At 42.1% G+C, this 19408-nt stretch overlaps 1 protein-coding gene and 1 pseudogene across 2 annotated transcripts; both read right to left on the bottom strand.

The window, feature by feature from the left end:
• Positions 1 to 4616: 4616 nt before the first annotated feature.
• LOC146389805 (uncharacterized) lies at positions 4617 to 5505 on the bottom strand (annotated as a pseudogene).
• LOC146389804 (uncharacterized) lies at positions 4617 to 18187 on the bottom strand. 2 transcript variants are annotated; one of them, XM_084913712.1, is made up of 4 exons: positions 17924 to 18187; positions 6820 to 6925; positions 5609 to 6368; positions 4617 to 5407 (listed from the first exon to the last, which is right to left on the bottom strand). In XM_084913712.1, the coding sequence occupies exons 2-3, from the start codon at positions 6835 to 6837 to the stop codon at positions 5628 to 5630; spliced, it is 759 nt and encodes a 252-aa protein (XP_084769838.1). In that variant the 5' UTR covers positions 6838 to 6925; positions 17924 to 18187; the 3' UTR covers positions 4617 to 5407; positions 5609 to 5627. The 2 variants fall into 2 exon arrangements, with proteins under 2 accessions (XP_084769838.1, XP_084769829.1); XM_084913703.1 differs by having other exon boundaries at positions 4617 to 6368.
• Between the last annotated feature and the right edge of the window lie 1221 nt (positions 18188 to 19408).

Here is a 19408-nt window from a genome sequence, read left to right as displayed (position 1 = left end):
CCATTCTGGGAAATTAATCATATTATTTTTTTGTAATATGTCAGGGTTATTCCAGATAGGTGTACGTTTGCATGGGATTAATGAAGACTCCGTCATTTTTAGAAACTCCCACCATGCTGTCAGAGAAAAGCTGATGTTGATGCTTTTAAAGCATTCATGTCTTTTGATGTTTGAGCTAATAAATGGTAGGTCTGAAAGACACTTTTTTGCCTGTGTCCTCTTTGCTTTGGCTGCTTGGTCCCTCATAGTCTGTAAGGACAGCAAACCCCCCTGTCTACAGCCCTGCATGTGTGACTCCTGTGATTAAAGCATCTTTCTTTCAGCTTAACGAGTGAACCGTCAGCTTGTTCAAACACACGTTAAAGTCCGTTTGGCTCGACACCACCGAACAGAGGCAGCAATATAACATAGCTAACATTAACAGTGCAGTGAATCCTGCTTGTGCCGTGATATTCAGGACTGCAAACCGAGCAGCATTCACTGACTTTCAGCTTGTTGTTTTTGTGGATATATGACTGACTTTAATTATCCATAATATCATCATATTCTCTGTAAGATTAAGATCAACTTTTGAACAGTGTCTATTTTAAAGTCAAGGCTTTAAAAGCAAGTTAACGCAGAAAGTACAAACATCACTGATGTCACATAACTTTGCCGACATGTGGCCAACAATAGTGATGGCCCACTTGAACCTGAGGCTCCGGTGTGTGTGTCAGAAAAAACAACACATTGCTTCAGAAGCACTGTGTCAAGGCTTGATTCGTATGGCCAGAGGAAGGTGATCAGTGACGTTCAAAGCTTCATTTAGAAAGTAACTGATTCAGTGGTTTATAAGGAAGTCAATCGTGGGATTTATGGAGTGTTTTGATGGTGAGAGACAGCAAACCACTGATTACTCTATAAAGAGATATGGAGCCAGCGAGGAAGATACTGTCACTGCGTTGATTGATACTGTCACTGGATTCAAACTAAAGGAGTGTTCACAAGAAATCATCAGTAGGGATGGGTATCAAAAACCGGTTCTTGTTGAGAACCGGTTCCCACTGTTTCAATTCCTTGGAATTGTTTGCCATTTTTCCAAACGATTCCCTTATAGATTCCAGTCGCCCCAAATGACGTCACCACGTTGCGGAGCGTCATTTACCTGGCTGGAAACACGACGCCTAAGCGGCTCAAACGCTCAAAAGTTTGGTTATACTTTACGAGAACGGATGACAACAGGGCAACTTGCAATACTTGCAAAGTAGATATTTCATTTAAGGGAGGAAACACTACGAATATGCAAAAGCATTTGCTCACAAAATACACGATGACCTTAAATGGATGTCGTGTTTTTAATTCCGCTCCGGACTCGTGAATCTAAACCCAGCAGCAGCGGTAACGTTTGCACGTCCTCTCCCCTTAATGCGGCAGGTAAATAATCAACTAACAGTGCATATTATGTTAGCGCAATCTGCCTTATTACAAAACCTGCCATTACTGTGCATTTAGGTGACTATGATGAGAGAGACAGACAGAGTCTGGCTGGCTCAGATGCTGGCAGTTCTCGCTGCAGTCTACCGGTAGCGTCTCCTTTCAGGCCAGGATAGATGAATGTCACCGAGCAGTGACTAAGTTTGTGGTAAAAGGCTTGCACCCATTTGCCACAGCAGATGCCCCCAATTTTCGGTAATTGAATGTGTTTAATTGTAGACAGGGACATTACTGGATATTCTTGTGTAATTGCTAGAGAATAATTTATGTTATACTTTGTTATTGCTACAGATGAATATTTATTTTATTATTTTACATTTACAATTTTTTTCCTGGGGACCCTGTGACACCCCATTGAAGAGCCGTAGGCTGTGGATCTCTTAAGATCTCACTGTTGGGTTTGTAAGGCCATGTTACTCCTAAATTTCTATCTTGTTCAAAGAGAAGATATAAAACAAAGTTCTAAGCTAATCGACTTTAGTGTTCTCCTTTTTTAAAAAGAATCGATAAAGAATCGAATCGTTAAACAGAATCGAAAATGGAATCGGAATCGTGAAAATCTTATTAATGCCCATCCCTAATCATCAGTATCAAAAATTCTGTGAAGGTTCTCAGTCATCCAGGTCATCGTAGTCAAAGGAGCTTGCAAAGAAAAGCGTCTGGACTTCTTTAAGTTTACTTGAAGACGTTTCACCTCTCATCCGAGAAGCTTCTTCAGTTCTAAGGTCAAATGGTGGAGAGTCCCAGATATAAACCTAGTGGGAGTATCCCCCCACAGAGGGACAAAAGGACCCCCTGATGATCTTCTAATCGCCTGAGCCAAGGTGTGAAACTGGGTGTGGGTCCCAATCAGCCAGAGTTTCGGGTGTGTTCATTGTGAAACCTGGCCCCACCTTATCATGCGAATTCCTGAGGTCAGATGGCCCAGGATGTGAGTGGGCGTTAAGGCGTCTGGGAAGGGATCTCAAAACTGGATTATAGATGGCAGAGAGTTGGTGTCGTAAACCCCCGCCTCTGTTCAAAGATGGTCGCTCACAGTGGACATAGATGGCTTCGAAAGAGGAGTGAAAGAAGCCATCTATGTCCACTGTGAGCGACCATCTTTGAACAGAGGCGGGGGTTTACGACACCAACTCTCTGCCATCTATAATCCAGTTTTGAGATCCCTTCCCAGACGCCTTAACGCCCACTCACATCCTGGGCCATCTGACCTCAGGAATTCGCATGATAAGGTGGGGCCAGGTTTCACAATGAACACACCCGAAACTCTGGCTGATTGGGACCCACACCCAGTTTCACACCTTGGCTCAGGCGATTAGAAGATCATCAGGGGGTCCTTTTGTCCCTCTGTGGGGGGATACTCCCACTAGGTTTATATCTGGGACTCTCCACCATTTGACCTTAGAACTGAAGAAGCTTCTCGGATGAGAGGTGAAACGTCTTCAAGTAAACTTAAAGAAGTCCAGACGCTTTTCTTTGCAAGCTCCTTTGACATCAGTATCAAACTGTGACAATAAAAAAATCTTCATTAAAGCAACCAAGAATGGGATAAGTTTGATGTGAATCTTTGGTAATGCATGGCGGAAGCTCTGTGCCAATTTTATCAACAAAATAAGGATTTTATCATCTTCTGGATGCAGTACCTTGGCCTCCATTAACACTATGAGGAATCTTTAACATTTCGACCAAGATTCGTTCGTCAATGGAAATATTAAGCAAGTATTTAAGACTCTTGTCTCTCGGCCTATGACTGCTGGGATTGGCTCCAGTGCCCCAGCGACCCTTAAAAAGATAAGCAGAAGCAAATCGATGAATCTTTACTTTCTTCCATTTCTGCAATATTATTAAGAGTAGAAATATCCTGTCTGAGTGATGCTGAAAAACTCGTTCATGCATTTATTACTTCAACTCTGGACTATTGCAATTGGCTATTATCAGGATGTTCTTTTTTGCGTTGGGACACAGGTAGGATGCGATTGCTGCTGTTTTATCCATGTGTGGATGCACATGCCCAGCTCCCAAATTGTACCCAAATACTGTACCTCCCTCCATCCAACCATACACTTCTTTGGGTTTGCCATCAGCCCTGCCTGCCAAAGGGTCTCTGGGACCGTGACCAACCACTGCACATGCTCCACCACTATGAATGATAACATCATCCAGGTAGCAAACAGCATAAGCAGTGTGAGGATGCAGCTGTAGCTCCAGCACGTGCTGGAAAATGGCCGCGGCTTCAAACAAACCAAACGGAGGTGTGACAAATTGGTACAAACCATAAAGAGTGGAGAAGGCCGTTTTTAATAATAATAATAATAATAGTAATAATAATAATGATAATAATAATGGATTGCATTCATACAGCACTTTTTCCTCAGACCCTCAAAGTGGTTTACAATTCCACTATTCATTCACGCTCACATTCACACACTGGTGGAGGAAAGCTACAGTTGTAGCCACAGCTGCCCTGGGGCAGACTGACTGCGAGGCTGCCATTACGCGCCATCGGCCCCTCTGGCCATCACCAGTTTTTGTCTTTGGACTGTGCAGACAAGGGAATCTGCAAGTAGGCGTTGGTTAAATCCAGCATCATAAACAACCAAGGAGTGCTTATAAAGTCCAGGTCAACCTTGGGCATGGGATAAGCATCAAACCATGAGACCTTGTTCACTTTGTGACAATCATCACTGAACCGTATAAAACCCTGCACTCACTCCTTAATTCCCTTGAAGTACCTTAAAGACAACCGGCCCCTCTCAACAGCTGGGACAAATCATCTGGCAAACAGATAAGCATAGGAGACCAAACACTGAGGAACAAATCCTCACTTCATCCTATGATAACAGCATTTTCAACATTTCATCCAAATCCTTTTGCACAATTTGTCTCTTGTGCTCAGGCAACCTGTTAGGCCATGAACACACTTTCACGCCAGGCTGCGTTTCAAAAAGGTGCACAACACATCTGCAAACTCCTGTTGCAATGCAGGAACATCAGCTTTATTGGAATGTGTGAGATGTTAATCACAATGTATCTTAAACACACTCTCTGTTCAGTGTGAGTGGAGAACAGCCAAGTCTCCTCCTCTGACAAACCTCCACATGTACCACTGAAAACAGTTAAATTAGTTTGAATCGGAAACAAACTACTTGTTCTGAGACCAATTCTTTATTTTTCACACCAAACGATTTAATAAGACAAACTTTACACAGAGTTAATCAAATATAACGAATGCTTTAACATTATCAGGATTTCATAATAAAAACTACAGATTCCATGTGAACTCTGTGGAGCCTGATCTCAAGGTTTTTAAGTCTGACTCTGAAACCAGAAGAGGATCTTTCTCTCTCTTCAGATTCATTGTGATCCAGTGATTTCAGTCCTGCATGATCAGGCTGATGTTTGCACAGAGCAGATAATGAAGTGAAGGTTTTTGCACATTGGTAACAGTGAAACAGTTTATTTACAGTGTGGGATCGTTTGTGTTCGGAGTATGAACTGAGATTCCTGAAGCTCTTGTCACACTGGTCACAGCTGAAGTTCACTTCCATGTGTGTACGTTCATGTTTGTTACGATGACCTGATTGTGAGAAGCTTTTGTCACAGTGTCTGCACTTGTATGGTGTCTCTCTTGTGTGGATTCACTTATCCTTGTTCTTTAAGCTCACGTGCAGTGGTGAAGCATGACCCACACTGGTCACAGATGTGCTTTTTGACCCCAATGTGGAAGAGTTCATGTATTTTTAATGTACTTGGTGTGTGGAAGCCTCTCCCACATTCTTTGCAGTAGTTCATTTTGTCTCCAGTGTGTCTACGTTGATGTGGTTTTAGGTCCCGTTGATGATTGGAGGTTTTTCCACAAAGGTCACAGAGAAACTTTCCCACCACCACAGTGACGACAGGGCTGAGAACAGGATCCATCTGTGTTGCTCTGCTTCTAAAGAAAGACAGTGTAAGTGATCTCTGCCAATGTCCAATTACATTTTACTGTTTACATTACAAATCTCAGCTTACTGAGTGAAAATGATTCTTCATTTTTCCAAACAGTTCATTCAGTATAACTCCATAAATTTACTGATCAGACTTGTTCCAAACAATCAGGTTAAAATTACAAGATAAAACATAAATACATCCTCACAGTAACTGCACTTGTAGAGTTACTTTCTGGTGTGGATCTGTTGGTGTCTTTTCAGGTGATATGGAGTTTTAAAAGTCTTCTCACACAGGTCACATTTGTAAGGTCTCTCCTCAGTGTGGCTAAACATGTGTTGTTGTAACTGTGCATCTGTTGTAAACGGTTTCCCACACTGATCACAGCAGTAAACATCATTTCCAGTGTGAATCAGTAGGTGAATATTTCGATACTGTATGTTGTTGAAAGTTTTTCCACAAAAGTCGCAGCTGTAGGCCTTAATTCCAGAGTGGGTAACCAGATGCTTCTGTAAGTGTTCATTTCGAGCAAAAGCTTTAGCACACAAGCCACAGATGTACTCTTTAACTCCACTGTGGATGAGTTGGTGTGTTTTTAAGCCTCCAGCCCGTAAAAAAGACTTTCCACACAAGTCACAGCTGTACGCTTTAACTCCACTGTGGATGAGTTGGTGTTTTTTTAAACCTCGAGTCTCGGCAAAAGACTTTCCACACTCATCACAGCTATAAGGTTTAACTCCAGTGTGGATGAGTTGGTGAGTTTTTAAGTGTCCAGCCTGGGTAAAAGACTTCCCACACTCATCACAGCTGTAAGGTTTAACTCCACTGTGGATGAGTTGGTGTCTTTTTAAGCTTCCAGCCCGGTTAAAAGACTTTCCACACAAGTCACAGCTGTAAGTTTCCTCTCCCTTTCTTCTGTGAGGTTTGTCGGCCTCCTGAGAGCACTGACTTCTCGCTCCATGTTGGTCCTGCAGTGACAGAGATACAAACAGAGGCAGTGAGTGAAATGCAGTCGTGGAACAAACTGAAACTCCCTCCATTAGTGGAATTTAATGTGACAAAAAACACATTGTTGGTGTGTTACCACCACCTTGTGGTGATAGTGTCACATTACAATGATGTGCAATGAGAGTTGTACTGAAAATGACATTATTGAAGAAATACTGATAAGTGGAGAAAATCTTTTACTTCATAAAAATTCTTGAGTTCAACTGATGATATTGTTGTTTCAATGTATGCTGATAAAATATGATCTTTGTATTTTCTTCTAACTTCTGTGGTTTTTGGTTGTGAATGTAGATTCTGTATATATGGAGGAGCCCAGGATGGAAAAGATAATGCTGCTGTTAACGTGTTATTAAAAACCAACCAGCTGTACACACAGTTTCAATAACAGTGTAACTGTGATATTTTTCTCACCTTCTGTGTTGAAGACATTGTTTCCACTGTAGTGGCTGAGCTGAGTCCAAATGGCTGAAATTGTTCCTCTGCTGCACCACCAGACTCTTCTCCTCCTGTTACTCAGCTGGGACACAAAAAGTATATATTTGTATTTTATCCCTGACAAAAAGAAGCAGAGCAAATAAACATTACTACACTCCTCAGTGACAACAATACCCATGAAGCTTCAAGGTAAAACCCCAGAAGCAACTACAAAAAGAAAGTCATCAGTTGCATACAAGAACCTGAAAGGTAAAAAGCCACTGACTGTCCTGTATGTCACCGCCTTTACCCAGGGGATGCGACACCCTGTATATATGGACTTCCATAGTTCCACAAAGGAGTCCAGCTTGGAAATGTTGTAGCAGTATAAACTCAGCCAACTACAACATTTCCAAGCACCTCATTACCATCCTAGCTCCCCTAGGATGGTAATGAGGTTTTCAAAAAACATTTAAAAAAATCACTTTGTTAATGTGGAATTCAAAAAGTATTTCACAAATGGAGAATGTATTCTACAATTCATTATTTAAGCACAGAATTCTTTATTTCAATGTGCGTGGCTCTTGTGGTCCTCCATATGGGGCTAGCAAAAAATCATAGAAGTGGCACACATCACATCACCTGTTGAAGGTGTTAACAACACCTTTACATCCACTTGGTGAACTCGCAAACGCTTAGGATTTAGCTGAACCTGACTTTAGATGTTTCTGAAACAAGAAGGACATATTGATTTGCTCTCCTGATATTGAGAGTGTAGTATTGATATTTTAACCTTTAAGGAGCACAAAATGTATTAATCCTACTAACACATACACGCATGCAATGAAGCTCAAGAAGACCAGATAGTATTTTAAGCCTGTGTTTCTGATTTCATGGTTCACTTAGTGGGATGAGAAGCAATATATGAACTAGTGGACTAATATTATATTAGGAAAGATGATTGAATTATAGCAGGGGTGAACAGAATGCAGCAGAGGGATTAAATGAGTGAGACTAGTAGATTCTTAGTTTCTTGTTCCTGATGTGTAGGGGAGGTTTTACCATGACATACACCTTGTTACATGGGATGAAACTTGCATTTTTGTTACCAAGTGGAAGTGAAAAGTCCTAAAACTAGGCTTTCATATTTTTACATTTTGTAGAATTTTATTTTATTTTTTAATGTTTGAGGAGTGCACTGAAAGTTAGGTTTGAGAATCTGCTCTCCTTCAAGCAGGCCTGCATGATTGGAACTAAACGTGCTATACAACACTGTTGCTTTAAAAACGATGGTAAAGTGAGCTTCTCCACATTACAATGGGCTCTGGAGAAAGTCACCTATGTGGGACACGATTAGATAGTAAGTCCTAAGTCCCTTGTCTAAAAGGAATCAGCAAGGTAATCCATTCTGAATTCATCTTTTTTCTTTTTTGAAATGATGTCATGTTGCTGGCAGTTAGTGATGGGATTTCCGGCTCTTTTTAGAGAACCGGCTCTTTCGTCTCGGCTCACTAAAAAGAGCTGGCTCTTTCGCCTCCCAGCCAGCTCTTGAGGTTGTTTTGTTGCTTTAATTAATTTATTATTAACAACAATATAAAATTATGCACAAAAGGAATTACTAATGTAATTACACTGCACCTAGCATCCTGGAGCACTTCTGTTGTGTTTTGTACGTGTTTTGGAGTTTGTGCGTGCCTCAGGGTTTATACGTGCTTTGTCTCTAGGGACCACCGTAAATATACTTTTATTTATTCACTCCACATAAAATGTAATAAATTAATCATATGATACAAAACCCAACTTTTAACTATTTAAATTTTCATCTTTTTCCTTTTTAAACAAATTTAAAGTGAAACAAAACAAAACACTGCAAACCACAACAGAATTAAATATAAATTAAAATACGAAAACAAAAAGAAGATACATATTCTCTCTCATATGGGCCTGCATGAATAAACTTTCTGAATCCTTTATCATCCGCAACTTAAAATAGTTGTGGTTGATTCCTATACCTTTCTAATGTGATGTTGTTGTCCCTGGCTCTCTTTCTGTCTCGCTCTGTTCCTGTGCTACTGCGAGCGTAACTACTGCCCCTCCCCCCTCTTCCCAGCGCAAAGCACAAGGCTCGCGTGTGGAGTGAAGCGGGGAAAAAAGTGCGACAGAGAGGGTGAGAGAAAGAAAAAAAAACCCTACAGCTTGTGACGCTCACTTTAAAGATCCGGCTCTGAGATTCATTTCGTTCGCGACCGACACATCACTACTGGCAGTAGAAACTTAAGTCGACAGAAGAAGTTGTCCTTTCACCAATAAACATATGGGGACTGACTGGACTGATAATGGGGACAAATGGTTGACTGACTTGACACTGATATGCAAGATTGTACCTACTCCAAGCAGACAAGGAAAGGGTGGATGTATGTATGTTTTTTTCAAGAACAGGAAGATGACAGCGACATCCTAGGGTCGCATGAACTTGTGTGCTATGCAGACTTAATCTTGTAATTGTTCATTTCTATGTGTATTTACCACCGGTGTGTTATTTTCATGATGTGGTGGCAGATTTCTTTTCCTATGTATTAATCATATCACATTAGTAATAGTAATATTATTTCCTCACTTCAGTGTTCATCAGTTGTATGCATTCACATAGAATGTTATCACAAGTGGGCCCCATGTTATTGCACCTTCACAGTGGACCCATCGTAGACTGGAAGATCTCCAGACAGCCTACTTTAAGGGAGGTGACAGGTGGTTGTAATTTTTCTCTGAGGTCAAGGATGAGCTGGACTGAAGGTATAGGGATACGTGATGTCCTGTGGAATGTTCTTTGTTTGAGAGTGTCTGTGAGGGTGGCGGCAAAACTTCAGAGATGATCCTTGTGTTGACTGGGATGTTCCCACCCAAATTGTAATGTGTTTATTAAACACACTTCAAACCCAGCTCACAGGGTATGTTGCAGCGAGTTTTCTAAAATTTCCATAACAGTTCGGCCTTGATGAGCAGGATTTCTCAGGTGAGTTTTGATGAATCACAGGCACGTGATGACTGGCCATCCTGAGGGAAAATTGCCTCAGTCCCATCGTTCTTTTGTTTGCACAAAAGGGGGAACCGCGACATGTGCTTCAGCAACTCACACATGTAGGACGTTTTAACGAACTAGGAGAGAGACTGCAAAGAATTTGCAGTGGAAGTGGAAACACCACTATGATTCTTAGTGTTTTGTTAACCCCTGTTTAAAGGACAAAAATTGAGTTTTGTTCTCCAAGCATTTTGTGTCGCCTTAAATCTCACAAGAATGACAGTGGAGGTCTGCCTGTCTTTAAATGAGGAGTAAGAGCTGCCTCAGCCAGATCCCGCCCCCCACTCTATGGCTGTATTCCAATTCAGAAGAGGTGTCAAAATCCATAGGATGCGTCCTCTTGAGGACACATCCTACAAATGTACTTCAAATGCGGCCTCAAGAGGATGCAGCCCATGAATTTGGACATCCCCAGAGTCTGCAGCTTTGAAAGCGGGATTTGAAGGCCGATTATGTCACGTGATAAGGGTTTCCAAATTCAAAGGCTGCTCCAAATGTGGCCGAAAATCCGTCCTTCATTTGCCTGCATTTGAAGGATGGGTCATATTCAACCTATTACAAAATTCATAGCACAGTGGTGGGTGTGGATAATTTTTTCGGAAAAAAACTAAGAAAAACAGCGAATGGTTGATGTGGGGCACCCAAAGAGTAAACTTTTAAAAGTAGGGCTGGGCCATATCATACCGTTCACGGTAATACCGGTATAATGTTGGGCAGCGATAAAAAAAAAATGAAATACCGCGATAAAATATGGGTAAAACACGCATGCGCATTGCCTTTGTTTTCATACTCACATCGCTGGAAAAAGCACAGCGGTGACGGAGAATGAGAAGGGCGAAAGCGGATTGTTGAATGAAACGGATGAACCAGAACTGGTTTGTAAAAATGTTGCAAATTCACTGGTGTGGAACTGGTTTAGCTTTCGTCCGTTAGATACACAACAAAGCACTATTTTTGGTAGAGTGTGCTAGCGGACCGTCGTTATTACCGTGTTTTTTGGAAAATACAACACAACACTGAAATCAATCCTTTGATTTTTCTGAAAATCGAATGTGCCCCTTATAATCCCTTATAATGCCTTATGTATGAATTCTGATTGTGTTTACTGACCTTGAAATGATTTTATGTGGTAAGACTCCCCAAAGCTGGTGCCAGGAGTCCAGCAGTCCACCTAAACGATATCGCTAATGATAGCGTAAAATGAAACGATAGACGTTTTTATATCGTCATCCGATATATATCGTTATATCGAACAGCCCTACCTCCACCTCCAAAGAAATGTCAGAAAGAGTCCGAACCACAAAAGAAGCACGTATTCTCGGAAAATTGGTTCCAGGAGGTGAGCTGGCTTCAAACAAATGATGAACGCACAGAGATGTGGTGCAGAATGTGCCGTGAAAATCCCACTCTAGCGGACAAAAACACTGCCTTTTATGTGGACGCAAACGCGCGTTGCAACTTCTTATCTGGTGCGCGTCTTTTATTTTGATAGCGAATGTGCACATGCGGACCACTTATGTGCACCCGTGTAAATAACATAATGTTCTGCCGGGTGTGTTGTTGGTTTTTCCTTGATTTCTGAGTCGACAAGCGCCTTTGTTACTGGGACCAGTAATTTTAAGAAAGGCCCCCATTAGAACCCATGAGAAATGCAAGAAAATGCATTATTGCTCAGTCTGCAATATCTTTCCCAGAACAAACACCAATTGCAAATAACATGCTAAAAATAAACCTGAAAAATCTGTTTAGAACAGCGTACTATGTTGCAAAGAGTGAAGTACCACTGGCACGATTTAGCAGTCTTTGCAAACTTCAAAAAAGCAAATGGCCTAGATCTTGGTTCCACTTGCCTCTTACCCATGACTTCAGTGGAAATTTCAAATTCAGGATCTGACACAGACTGATTAATGTTCTACAGTTCTTACAAGTTCATAGAAATTTCTGTTCAAGTAGAACCAAGTATTTGAGTTGATGATTGTAATGTTTAAACAATGTTGTAATTTGGGTTTCAAAAATTTTTTGATTAATGTTTCTGTTACAATATTATACTTTAATGTATAATATTGTAAAGGAAACAAAACAGGAAACAAAACATCAATCAAAAAATTGCTCTCTTTTTTATTCGGGCTACTTAAATTTATTCTGGGCTACCAAAAACGGAAGAGTCCCTGCCCGAAGGGCTACCAGGGATTTTGAAATTTTGCGAGCCCTGATGTCACCTAAAAGGTAAACCTGTTTCTCCATCACCTGTTCAGCTCTGATGATTCAGTAAGGACATCTCCTGGTTTCAGCTTCATGTTTCCCTCTCACCACATATCCAAACCGATGTCATGACCAGCTTTTACAGCTGTGGCACCAGCAAACATCAACTGATACTAGAAAGTAATATTAAATAAATTCTAACAACAGCTGATCAAGCTTAACCCTTAGATGCACCCCCACGGGTTGTTTTTCTTCAAAATCTTTAAAATGAAAAGTTGTAATATATTCATATTCCAGGTATTCCTCATAAAATATGTTTGTAACATGAGGCCATTTGCACTTTTTTTAATTTTTTCATTAATTTAAAGAAAAGGCTGTTTTTGTATCACTACCCCACTCTTCCACAAGTGGGGTCAAAAATGACCCCAAGCAGTTCCTATGGAAACTTTCATTCTAAGCAACTCTGACTTACACTTCTAAAGGATCAGGAATTAATTTTTACACAGTAACATATATGATTTATAGCCAGGGCTGCACATAAGTGGTCTGCAGGTGCGCATTGGCTGTCAAAAAAAAAGTATTCCCAGAAATTCTGAGAATATGCGCTTCTTTTGCGGTGGAGGAACACCAAAGTAATTGCTTACAGAGCTTGCTTCTTCAACATCTTTAAGAGTTCTGAACAAATGTCTGTCCTCCTCCAGAAAATCTAATGTACGCAAACGAGCATTCCAACTTCTTATCTGGTATGCGTCTTTTATTTTGACAGCGAATGCGCACCTGCGGACCACTTATGTGCAGCCCTGTTTATAGTTTTCTGTGCATTTCAAACATTGTACTTTCTGATGGGTTTTTTTTTTTAATATCTAAAGTAACATGGCTGCTATGAGGCCAGCTAGGATCCCTGTGGACCTTTGCCTACAAATGATCCAAGATGGATGGGATGAAGAGCCCATCGGAGGCATTGACTCGGACATCTCAGATATAGAGGACCCAGACTATTGTCCCCCCCACTGAACAAGGCCAGTCAGACACAGAGGAGTCCTCAGATGAGTCCTCTGAAGAGGAAATGGATATTGAGTCCAACAGAATGAGCCCCTCTTACTGCTCTAGCCACAATATTCTGAATTAGTCAGCCAGGGCTTGCACCTGGGTTTAGTACTGTCTCCCCAATAGATGTATGGAAGATGTTCATGTCTGATAATATAATAGAAGAGGTGCTGACATGCACAAACATGGAGGCACAAAGAGTAGCCACAGACAGGGGAAAAGAGTGGAAAAATAACAAACATTTCCGAGCTTGAGTCTCATCACGCCTATGACCTTTGGGAGAGATTGAACATTGTGTTTTTGAGTGACAGCAGATTACTGCTTTTTGGCGAGTGATTGAAACTCCACGTGCCGCCATGACCACGCCGTTTCCCTGAACGTAAAAAGCTTCGCAATTTAACATCACAAAGGTCTTTAGATGCCACATACAGGAGATCGCATCAATCTGATGAAATCCCTTGGAGGAGTTCGTCAAAGTACGGTGCCTGAAAAGAGGGGAAAATGTCGCCAAAATTACACATTAATTTTAAAATGGCTGACTTCCTGTTGGATTTGGGATATTGCTCCAAGAGACTTTTTTGTACATCTTGATATCTCCTATAAGCTTACCAGGTTTCAGACTCATAGATAAAACACAGAGCAGGGGCTGTGGTTTTGAAATTTTGTAGGGGGCGCTGTGGAGCCATTTTGCGCTATTCAAGGAAAATGGTTACATAACAACAAAGCGTTCATCACATTGGAGGTGTGGGCCAAATTTAAAGCCTATATAAACTTTCCAAGCCCCTCAAAAGCCACTTCATTTTTCATGGTCAACCGCCTTCCCACCAGGGTGCGCCGTTCAGTTTAAAGTCACAATTTTCACACTGAAGCATCATGAGGCACTGATGGTGATATTCACCGCTTTTGAGATGGCCACGATGAACCTGTGAAAATCAGTACAACAAAGTGAAAGCCATGACATTTCCTGTTGCCACTAGGTGGCGCTCTGCGTATTCCCGACAATGGGCACATCAATCTGTTCAGGGCGGGTCTGACATCATGCCTGTAAAGTCTGGTTCTGATCAGCTTGGATTTCATTGAGTTATACTAATTTGTTTCTCCATGGCGAGACATGAAAGTTCGCCATGCTGCTGGGGTCACACCCTTTCGCGAAAAGTCACAGTTTTCACTGTAACCCAAGACCAACTCCTTAAGGCTTTCCTGGAGAAATTTGAGGCTGCAGATGTCACCCATCACAATACTGTACCCCAAAGTGTAAAACATGACATTTCCTGTTCCCACTAGGTGGCGCTGTCCCTGATTTCAAATATGGCAGTTGAAATGTGTTCAGGGGTGGAGCCTTATCATATGTGTACTCTTTGGTCCAGCTCGGACAATGTATGACAGAATGAGAGGCAATAAGATTGTCATGGCGAGTCATTGAAATTCGCCGCGGCGCCACGGCGTCACCGTATTGTGAAAACTCAAAAGCTCCGCAATTTAACATGGCCCAGGTGTGTAGTTGGCACTGTCCAAATTTGAAGTTTATAGGACCAAATCCCAAGGAGGAGTTCGTTAAAGTACAAGGCATGGAAACGGTAAAATCAGAGCCAAAATGTCACCTTCAATCCAAAATGGCGGACTTCCTGTTGGGTTTAGGACATGGCCATAATAGACTTTTTTATGCGTCTGCTAACGATAGATATGTGTTCCAATTTTCATACATGTAGGTCATACCCACACCGGGGGCTCGCGTTTTAGATTTTTCTAGGTGGCGCTACTGAGCCAATTTTCCCTGGCCATGTCTGAGGACATTAAAATACGTAATTTTTCGCCAGACCTGACGCGTGTGCAAAATTTCATGAGTTTTTGAGCATGTTTAGGCCCTCAAAAAGGCCCTTGTTTTACCTGAATAATAATAATAATAATAATAATAATAATAATAATAATAATAATAATAATAATAATAATAATAATAATAATAAGAAGAAGAAGAAGAAGAAGAAGAAGAAGAAGAAGAAGAAGAAGAAGAAACGGAGCAGATACAATAGGGCCTTCGCACTCTCGGTGCTCGGGCCCTAATAATAATAATAATAAACAGAGCAGATACAATAGGGCCTTCGCACTGTCAGTGCTCGGGCCCTAATAATAATTAAAGCTGCAAGCAGCGTTATAAGGGCCCTCGCACCCCCGGCGCGTCGAGCCACGGCCAACACCTAAAACCAGCACGTCCGATCTGATGTCACATTGATGGAATTCATGCCTTTAACCACCAGCTAACATTTCATCTCATTCAATCATGATTATAGTCACCCCACTAGGTGGCGCTCTAACCATTACTGACAAGTGGCATAACAAACATTTCCGAGCTTGAGTCTCATCACGCCTATGACCTTTGGGAGAGATTGAACATTGTGTTTTTGAGTGACAGCAGATTACTGCTTTTTGGCGAGTGATTGAAACTCCACGTGCCGCCATGACCACCCCGTTTCCCTGAACGTAAAAAGCTTCGCAATTTAACATCACAAAGGTCTTTAGATGCCACATACAGGAGATCGCATCAATCTGATGAAATCCCTTGGAGGAGTTCGTCAAAGTACGGTGCCTGAAAAGAGGGGAAAATGTCGCCAAAATTACACATTAATTTTGAAATGGCTGACTTCCTGTTGGATTTGGGATATTGCTCCAAGAGACTTTTTTGTACATCTTGATATCTCCTATAAGCTTACCAGGTTTCAGACTCATAGATAAAACACAGAGCAGGGGCTGTGGTTTTGAAATTTTGTAGGGGGCGCTGTGGAGCCATTTTGCGCTATTCAAGGAAAATGGTTACATAACAACAAAGCGTTCATCACATTGGAGGTGTGGGCCAAATTTAAAGCCTCTATAAACTTTCCAAGCCCCTCAAAAGCCACTTCATCTTTCATGGTGAACTGCGCTGCCACCAGGGTGCGCCGTTTAGTTTAAAGGCACAATTTTCGCACTGAAGCATCACGAGGGACCCATGTTAATATTCACCGCTTTTGAGGTGTCCACGATGAACCTGTGAAAATCAGTACAACAAAGTGAAAGACATGACATTTCCTGTTGCCACTAGGTGGCGCTCTGCTTACTCCTGACAATGGGCACATCAATCTGTTCAGGGCGGGTCTGACATCATACCTGTAAAGTCTGGTTCTGATCAGCTTGGATTTCATTGAGTTATACTAATTTGTTTCTCCATGGCGAGACATGAAAGTTCGCCATGCTGCTGGGGTCACACCCTTTCGCGAAAAGTCACAGTTTTCACTGTAACCCAAGACCAACTCCTTAAGGCTTTTCTGGAGAAATTTGAGGCTGCAGATGTCACCCATCACAATACTGTACCCCAAAGTGTAAAACATGACATTTCCTGTTCCCACTAGGTGGCGCTGTCCCTGATGTCAAATATGGCAGTTGAAATATGTTCAGGGGTGGAGCCTTATCATATGTGTACTCTTTGGTCCAGCTCGGACAATGTATGACAGAATGAGAGGCAATAAGATTTTCATGGCGAGTCATTGAAATTCGCCGCGGCGCCACGGCGTCACCGTATTGTGAAAACTCAAAAGCTCCGCAATTTAACATGGCCCAGGTGTGTAGTTGGCACTGTCCAAATTTGAAGTTTATAGGACCAAATCCCAAGGAGGAGTTCGTTAAAGTACAAGGCATGGAAACGGTAAAATCAGAGCCAAAATGTCACCTTCAATCCAAAATGGCGGACTTCCTGTTGGGTTTAGGACATGGCCATAATAGACTTTTTTGTTCGACTCTGAACGTTATATATGTGTACCGACTTTCAAACATGTAGGTCATACCCATACCGGGGGCTCGCGTTTTTCATTTTTCTAGGTGGCGCTACTGAGCCAATTTTCCCTGGCCATGTCTGAGAACATTAAAATACGTAAATTTTCACCAGACCTGACGCGTGTGCAAAATTTCATGAGTTTTTGAGCATGTTTAGGCCCTCAAAAGGCCGATTCATTTGCCGAAATAATAATAATAATAATAATAATAATAATAAACAGAGCAGATACAATAGGGCCTTCGCACTGTCAGTGCTCGGGCCCTAATAATAATAAACAGAGCAGATACAATAGGGCCTTGGCACTGTCAGTGCTCGGGCCCTAATTAGCAACTTTCTAGCTGAAGTAGTACGGGACAAACCGCCTTGCTTTTCACCTCAACTTTAGTTCGACTTACTCGGCTGTAATTGGTCCAGCCCAGAGTTGATCATAACCAACTGGCCAATCCCCCACCATTCATTTATACCGTAAAAAAGAGAAAAGAAATAAAACCCCATCGGCCCATAAAAACGAAAAATCAAGAGCGGCCCACTGGGCAAATGCTGGGTATGCCCGATGGCCAGTCCAGCCCTGCCCGTGCTGCCACACATTTGTTCGTCCAAAGCCAGTTAATCTGCGACGCCAGTTAAGCTGGAACACCGGTCTCAGTCAAAATGCCCGGGTCGATTTTTTTGTCCCAGTCCAGCCCTGGATGCATCTGGAGATCGTCCTATGAAGTCCTATTTCAATGACTGATTGCCCTCCCCCACGCTTGTACCCGTGGCTTCCTGTCCTGGGGGTTGGTTGTTCTCCTGCCCTGCACCCCATCCTTTTGTTCTTACCCTCTAGCAACCGCCATATTCTAACGTTGCAAGCAATCACAAACTCTACAGTCTGTCTAACTCCAATGTATAGCAAGCAATCTATTATTTCTCAACAGAGCTAAACTCAATATAAACTGAACCCACATTAAAGTTAGCTCGATGCTTACCTTTAGATGAGCCCACAAACCGAGAGAAACTCCGTGATGAAGCTGTAAGTCTTAAGAAACCGATCAGGGAGCAGAGACCCACGTGGTTCACGCTGATCTGAGCTACGATCCAGGAGACAAGGATGTGCTGATCGATGCAGAAATTAATCCCAACGTTGGTAGTGGTATATGTTCCTGTAAGCTTACTACTTTACTCCCGTTTCATGAAAAAGCAGCTCTCTCTGCTCGACTCCTCTCCGGCACACACACTTTGCTCCGCCTCCTTTTCCGGCTCTGCAGTGATTTGTTGCTGTGCGGCCACGTGACTCAGCTGGACAACGTAACCACGTGGGTGTTATTTAAAATTTCAAAATTAGGGCCTATCTCCTTTTCCCAAACTCTTTTCCTTGGCCTCGAAGAAAACGTCATCGTGGGAAGGAGAATTGCTAAGGACTCAGGAAAAGAGAGGATCTGTGCTGAGAATTGGAACAGCCTTACACTCGTCTCTCTGTAACAATGTGACACCGGATGTCCAACTGTTGAAACTACATTGTGCAGAAGATGGACTACAAAACAAACATCTCACTTCGTCACAATGTGTTCTAACCCTGTTGTTTTATGGAAGTCATATAAACGAGAACAGCCTGTTAAAATATCCCTTCATTACAACGTTTGAATGTTAAAGAAGAAGGAACATTTAGGATCAGATTTACTAACATCTGCAGCAGCTCAAACACGTCTTTTGATCGTTGCTGCTGTATTTACTAAAGAGACTCTTAACTTTTTAAAATTCAATGACAAAAAGACTGAAGTCATAGCTGGTCTTGCCATCGGGCATTTGCCCGGTGGGCCGATGGTTATTTTTCGTTTTTCTTTAATGGTATAAACAATGAAAGGTGGTGGATTGGCCAGATGCTGGCCGATGTGTAAAAATAACCCCGTTGTTTGGTGCTGATAGTGGCGGAGCTTCCACAGAGGCCAGGAGTTGGATGAGGGAAAGGGGAGGCAGGAGGAGGAGAGATCAATGACGATAGAGCATGTGTCCAAATTCATGGGCTGCATCCTCCTGAGGACCCGGCCTTCGCGGTCTACGTGGGCCGGGTCCTCAGAAGGTCGGGTAGGCCGGAAGTAAACGGCTGGGGAAATTGGACGGTCTAGCCTTCTGATTAGCGTCACCGCTGTCTCGGTGGAGTTTAATAAACTCGGCCGTCTGCTCCTTGCTATCTAAAATATAACAGGACACTGGCGTAAATTCTCGACCGTCTCACACTTCTGTTTAATCAGTTTTCTGCTTGACGTTTATTCAGCTGTGTGAAAATCCTGGGGGATTAATAAAGTTTTATTTTATCTAATCTAATCTAATCTAATCTAATAACTTTAATCTCAGCCAAACCGATTTACTCACGAACAAATAAAACACTGAAAAAAGCCCAACAATAACATTTTTAGGTTATTGTTGGGCTGGTGGGTAGCAGATGCTCCGAAAACGTTGAAGCACTTTTGCAA

This window comes from Perissodus microlepis, chromosome 3, assembly GCF_051167445.1.
Source record: "Perissodus microlepis isolate ML-2025 ecotype Zambia chromosome 3, ASM5116744v1, whole genome shotgun sequence".
In the NCBI taxonomy this organism is placed as follows: Eukaryota; Metazoa; Chordata; class Actinopteri; order Cichliformes; family Cichlidae; genus Perissodus; species Perissodus microlepis.
The sequence above is the reverse complement of the archived record's forward strand: the minus strand, read 5'-3'. Positions and strand labels throughout refer to the sequence as shown.